Source organism: Plasmopara halstedii (assembly GCF_900000015.1).
Source record: "Plasmopara halstedii genome assembly, contig: Scaffold_2386, whole genome shotgun sequence".
NCBI classification, from domain to species: Eukaryota; Oomycota; class Peronosporomycetes; order Peronosporales; family Peronosporaceae; genus Plasmopara; species Plasmopara halstedii.
The window spans coordinates 623,843-630,177 of record NW_020189293.1 but is presented as its reverse complement, the minus strand read 5'-3'; the positions used below and the strand labels follow the sequence as shown (position 1 = coordinate 630,177).

At 45.4% G+C, this 6,335-nt stretch overlaps 2 protein-coding genes across 2 annotated transcripts; one reads left to right on the top strand and one right to left on the bottom strand.

The window, feature by feature from the left end:
- Nucleotides 1-169: 169 nt before the first annotated feature.
- PHALS_03567 (uncharacterized protein) lies at nt 170-2,917 on the top strand (the record flags this gene model as incomplete). The annotated part of the gene is made up of 1 exon (XM_024717799.1): nt 170-2,917. One exon carries the CDS (start codon nt 170-172, stop codon nt 2,915-2,917), a length of 2,748 nt encoding a protein of 915 aa, XP_024583262.1.
- A 215-nt stretch (nt 2,918-3,132) lies between these two features.
- On the bottom strand, nt 3,133-4,894 carry PHALS_03566 (glutaryl-mitochondrial-like; the record flags this gene model as incomplete). Its single annotated transcript, XM_024717798.1, has 9 exons — nt 3,133-3,472; nt 3,539-3,605; nt 3,661-3,724; nt 3,780-3,911; nt 3,974-4,118; nt 4,200-4,279; nt 4,339-4,431; nt 4,491-4,682; nt 4,748-4,894. The coding sequence occupies 9 exons, from the start codon at nt 4,892-4,894 to the stop codon at nt 3,133-3,135; spliced, it is 1,260 nt and encodes a 419-aa protein (XP_024583261.1).
- Nucleotides 4,895-6,335: the final 1,441 nt, after the last annotated feature.

The window sequence follows — 6,335 nt, the reverse complement described above, 5'->3', positions numbered from 1 at the left end:
GTCGAAGATGATCGCTGTCTTTGAGCGGTTTTTGCTTGTGAGGAAAATAGAAACATGGAATACTCGACGTAGGCTTAGTGGCTTTCGAGCTCATGGAGGTTGTGTGGCTTTTCATGGAAAATTGCACAGTGTTTGGAGTGGTGCACCTCATTCAAGGGTTTAGGACAACATGGAGCCCAACGGACCAGCGGTGAAAGACACAACGGATGAGGTTTATGACGAGTCAGACGGAGTACAGCAAGCTGTAGACGCTACAATGTCAAGTAATTTAGTTGAGAGTGAAGCAACTGTTCTTGAGGAGGTATCCACAGAACAAGATATTATAACAACACCTGAAGAAGGACAAGATGTCTCACAAGGAGAGGCGTCCGAGGTGAAAAACACTGAGATGGAAGCAGAAGAGAAGGGTGACACAGAAAAGATGATTGCTGATGATCATGAGGAGCATGAAGACGTAATCATGGAGCCAGCGTCACTGGAACCCGTCGCGGAGACCCAAGAGATTAAAACGTTGGGTATAAAGGATGAAGAAAATAATGAGAGAACTAGTACCGCGCCGCATGCAGTTGAGGATGCAGAGACAATGGACACGTCAGAAGAGATTAAACAAGGTAGTGAAGGAGACCATTTGTCTTTGAAGGCGGCACCAGACGAAGTGAACGTCACGTCGGACGCTATTGGAGAAGCAACACAGACTGATGTATCAGCAAAAGAAGGAGATGGCACGCAAGATGATTTGTCAATGAAAGCTGCCCCAGATCGAGTACTGGATGAACTAGCAAAAAATGCCGACCTGACTTCTCCAATCGTACCGGAATTGATACATCCAGATGAAGCTATAAACGATGCGACGAGTGAAATTGTAAAAGACAACGAAGCGTCTTCTTCTCCTAAACATGACGATAAAAAATGCAATTTACCGCCCCCGACAGAAAGTGAGAATGTTGTGCAGCCCGTAGACGACAAATATGACCCAGCGAAGCTGTCTCCTGTGGCTACTTTAGTCGATTCTTCTACTGAATTAACTGCTGCTGCTCAGCGCCAAGAGTATGATCCGGATCACCCATCCATGACATCGTCTGCCGAGGCTGAAAAATCAACAACTGATACATCATTGGGAGCCACGAATGAAGAGCAATCAACTAAGACTTCAGCAAAGAGAAAGAGTGTAGACGAGTCCCGTCCTTCCGACCAGTCCAATGGAGACTCTAGCCTCAAGCGTCCACGCCACGATGGTGGCAGCAAGCATGACTCACATGAGGACAACCATAAAACTGATCGCGCGCGTCGTGAAAGTGGGGATTCATCGTCCTCTATAAGCAGTCGACACAAACACCATGAGGAAGACCACAAGGGTCTTTCTGCCGCGGCGTGGGATCGGCTTATGGATTTTCAGACCAGTGGGGAGTTCCAAGTGACGCAAGTGAGTCGTGCAGCTTTTGCATCTGTTGGTGCAATGCCTGAGTTCGCTCAGATTGCTATCATAGCACGATTTGTACGCACTCCAATGAAAGAAGTGCGCGACAAGAATGGACAGCTCATGCGCATTTATCGCGAGTATCAGAAGGAAAATCCTCAAATTGCAGCGCTGCAACCCGTAGATGCTTTTGTCTCGGACTATCAAAATGATCCTGGTTTCTTTCGCTTCGGCTACGCTCCTCCTCAGCCTGTTACGGGTGTCTCCAATGTTCCGGTACCGTATCAGCGAGATCCACCCAAAGAACCGGCTCCATTTAAAGGTCCTCTTCGTCAAGCGCACAATGCCACTTTAAAGTCTGAGCCTGAGCGAAATCATCGGAAAGATATTGACGAATTTGGTCGAGCTGTTCACTCCGACAAATCAGGGGCGTCAGAGTCCAATTTGTCCTCCCGCACTCCTAGTCAACGATCAGCATTAGAACCTCGTCAAGCCTCACGAAGCAGACAGAATTTATCGCCACGATCAACGCAAGCGACTCCACAAGCAATCTCAAGCGCCAAAAATGAAGACCCGCGTCGACGCGAACAGCCTTTGCACCAAAATAACAGTGGAATTGGACGTGATCCCCGCCGCCGTAGTACATTGACGAGTCAGGAACCACCACATCGCGGCAATCAGTCCGATTCCTCTCGGAATACGGGATCGAATGACTTATACGGGCGTCTGCCGGGTCCTGTTCGAGCAGTCGTCGACAGTATGCGCCGCGAAGGACGATTACAAGAATCCTTGAATGACAACGTCATCACGCGACTATTGCATCTACCAGAGCATGTGGCGCTGCAAGCAGTGGAGAACTTTAGCAATGTTGATCTATCCCAAGTAGAAAACCTGCAAGGTTTCCTGGTTGGGATCATTAATCGCGTCAACGAAAAGGCGATTGCGTCTGAAAAGCAACACCGGCCACAGGACCCTTCTCCAAGAGGACAGCTTTCAATGCCGCGAAGTAACAATTATGGACCCCCTTCACAAGGTGCTTCTGTCCTTGGTGGACCACCTCATGGTGGACGGTTAGACGCCATTAATGGAGTAAACCCTGGTAGCTACCGAGCTCAAGCCGCCCCAATTGCTGCTGGACCTGGTCCAGCACTTTTTGAACGGCCTTATGAGACCCCACAGGATTCTCGAGATCCGCGTCGTCGACAATCTGTCCCGCAAGATGCTCCCGAATATGGAGCAGTACCGATCGGCATGCCGTCGTTCCATGCGCTTCCAATGTCGGTGCAAAATCATATCCATTCTCTGGTAGCAAACCACACGCTGGCGTCCCTAGAAGAGCTTGGAGGTAAATGTTACGAGGTTCTTGGACAGCTATCCGAGCCCTTAGCGAACCAAGTTCTCGCGCGCTTTGCTGGTGCCAACCTCTCAACTGTACGCAACAAGAGCGGATTTCTTATTGGTGTCGTCAAACGAGCACGTCAAGAGTATGGCTTTAACTAAGTAGTTGGCAGAATTTTAAGTGATGTCTTCGTCGCTCTGATCTTTTCTATAGCTGTAGAGGTATAACGAGGCGTGTGATGAATACTAGGAAACACCGATCTCAAGATCTTCTAATAGATTACCATATTGGTCTCAGGATATTCGATTTATCATGTACTTAGATGTCTAAGTACAATCACTGCTGGAAGTGTTCAAACTCCGTCGGTACGAATACATTACGCAGCCATACGAGGCACAAAAGCGGGTAGACCCGTAATGGCACGACCAAGGATGAGGGCATGCACATCGTGCGTGCCTTCGTACGTGTTTACGGCTTCAAGGTTGACAACATGGCGAATAATGTGGTATTCGTCCGAGACACCATTACCGCCAAGCATATCACGTGCATTGCGAGCAATCTCAATTGCCTTGCCGCAAGAGTTGCGCTTGACCATTGACACTAGCTCTACTGGCGCTTTGCCTTCATCAAGAAGCCGACCAACTTGTAAACATCCCTGAAGTCCGATCGCTATTTCCGTGCTCATGTCTGCAAGCTTTTTCTGTACAAGCTGATTTCTATACAGACGAGGCAGTTATTGTTAGACGTCTGACAAAATGCTTACAGTGTTTTACTACACGTACGCTGCAATTGGAGCGCCAAATTGTTTGCGATCGAGTGTGTACTGACGGGCAACATCCATGCATGCGTCTGTTACAAAGGCTTAAAAGATGGACACAATCAGCATTTGATAAAAAGACCGTACATGCTGCGCCGAGAGCACCCCAGGAAATACCATAACGAGCACTATTCAAACACGAAAAAGGGCCCTGAAGAAGTTTAGATTAATATTGAGGATAATAAACACGATCGACGATGCCGTACCTTGAGACCGATCACCTTTGGTAGCATGCTCTCCTTTGAAACTTCAACGTCTTCCAGAAAAATCATTCCGGTGGCAGAAGCCATCAATGTCGCTTTGCCTTCAATGTAAGGGGCTGACAGACCTGGAAGACCCTAATTTTATCAACAACCATCAATATTACTGTTAAGATACAAACGCAGTATATGCTCAGCACTTTTTCAAGAATGAATCCGCGAATGTCGCCTTCGTCATCTTTGGCCCATACGAGGAAGACGTCAGCAATCGGAGCATTGGTGATCCAATTTTTAGAACCGTTAAGAATGTACTTGTCACCCTTCAATCTGGCACGTGTCTCCATCCTTGAAAAGCGATAACATATGATGCGGAATGAGAAATGGATTCAAAGCATGGATACAGTACAATAACCATCAATTACGCACGATCCAGGATCCGATCCATGATTCGGTTCTGTTAAACCAAAGCAGCCAATGAGCTCACCAGTAGCTAGTCGCGGGATGTACTGCACGGATATAGCAACATTAAATTTCTCATTGGTCAAAAGCTCTAAAATTCTCTTACCTTTTCCTTTTGCTCATCCGATCCAAATGCATTGATAGGATGCATGACTAGAGATGATTGTACACTCATTGCAGAACGATACGCACTATCCACCTGCCGACATTCGCATTTGTAATCATCACAGAGGAAAATTCCCGTTTACGCGTACGTACACGTTCTACCGCATTCGCAATGAGCCCATAGGAAACGTAACCAACGCCGGCACAACCGTAACCCTGAATGGTAGGGCCTAAGAAGCCCATGTCGCCCATTTCTTTCATAATTGACCGATCAAATTTGCCCTTGCGATTAGCTTCTACAATCCGCGGTAGCAATTTTCCTTGGCAGTAGTCGTTGGCCGATTTCTACAATTGTGCAGCCGTCTCATTGAGCCGAAAGAGTACATTTAACAACTAGAAGTGAAAGCTACCTGGATCATGGTCTCCTCATCCGTCAGCTGTTCCGCTAGCATGAGTGGATCACGCCAATTGAAAGCGGCGCGACCTCCAGCCACGCTGCGTGTAGCTCCGAGCGCGTGGTGTTTGATGGCACACACAGAGATCGACTTGACCGACATCATTGCGCTATTTGTTTAAGTCTTAAATTGGGTAATTGAAAGAGAGGAATGTTAAGGATGTCTGCTCCTAATATTAGTCCTCATCAAATTATGACAATAATCTCGAGGACACGTTTTCGATACTTACTTCGAGCAGCAATAATATTTTATTGTAAGCAACATAAATTCAAAATTGCGTGCTGATGAGCAGCACAATATTGTAAGAACCTAGATTGAGAATAGTACGGTATCTATAAAAATTCTCAAACAACATTCAAATAAAAATTTGATGTAGTGTGGAGGTGTAAAACACATCGTTTAATTACGAAGTGCAGGCGTTTATTTAGCACATAATATATTTCATGTAGGCACATAAAAATATGCTAAACTTGCCATGTAAAGAGCGTTTCTAATCTTTCGACCGCGTCGACAAGCTATCTGTAAACCTAATAGCATTAAAGTCAGACGCTTAAACCGAGATAGATCTTGAATAAATGCGGCTTGCTGACGTGACTATAAAAGTAGTACTTGGAGGAAAAGGGTAGAGCAAGCGTTTATCTTTCATATTGTTTTTATTTCCAAATATTGATGTATGATTAAATTAGTACGTGTATTAACATCAGCAATGATGATTTATATTTTTCTTAAATGTTATTCGTGTTATTTTCTTACCTCCGTAGTTATCATAGTTTTCAGCACATGGGGTCAACCAATATCGAGTGCGGTAATAATCTTGGTTTCTTGAAAAAGCATGCGATAATTAGATCCCATAGTGCTGGACGATTCGCTGGCCCCAAGCTGCTAGTTATCGATTATCACAAGATACAAAAAGCATGGGACCAGCGCAATGTGGGATTTGAACGGAGCGAGAAAAAAGTCGACCGCGGAAAGAATGATGAAGCTATGACGCGGCGGAGGAGACAAAAATCAGAGGTGTCTAGTGTATCAAAGCTTACATATCTAGCATGTATGTTTTCGATCATGTAAATTTCTACACTGGACTCACCCTATCAATAATTCTACTCGCCAAATCACAAGTTGTGTAATCACTGTGCCGTAATCATCGCAGGATCGCCTGCATCCCGGTTATCCTTAATATACCCCTTCAATGCGATATTGTAACGGGATTACATATATCCTGGTAACAGGGGTGTGTATCACACCAGATAGGCATTGTGTGACCACACCCACACAAGGGCTGGATAGCGAGTAATTATACACGTATTTAGATTTTACTATATATGTTTAGGAAAATCTATGCATTTAAAATTAGGCGGCTTTGCCGCAGATAGAAATAAATTAAGTCAGTTTTGAATTTGAACCAAAGAGTTAATCAGCCTTGAATTACGGCTATAATTACTCTTGGAGTAAGCGGATTGCGATCCGCTAAACTCGCACTTGTTCAGAGTATAGAACGAGAGGTTGGTGACCTAACTTACGCTTCCTCAAAGCGCAAAGTTAA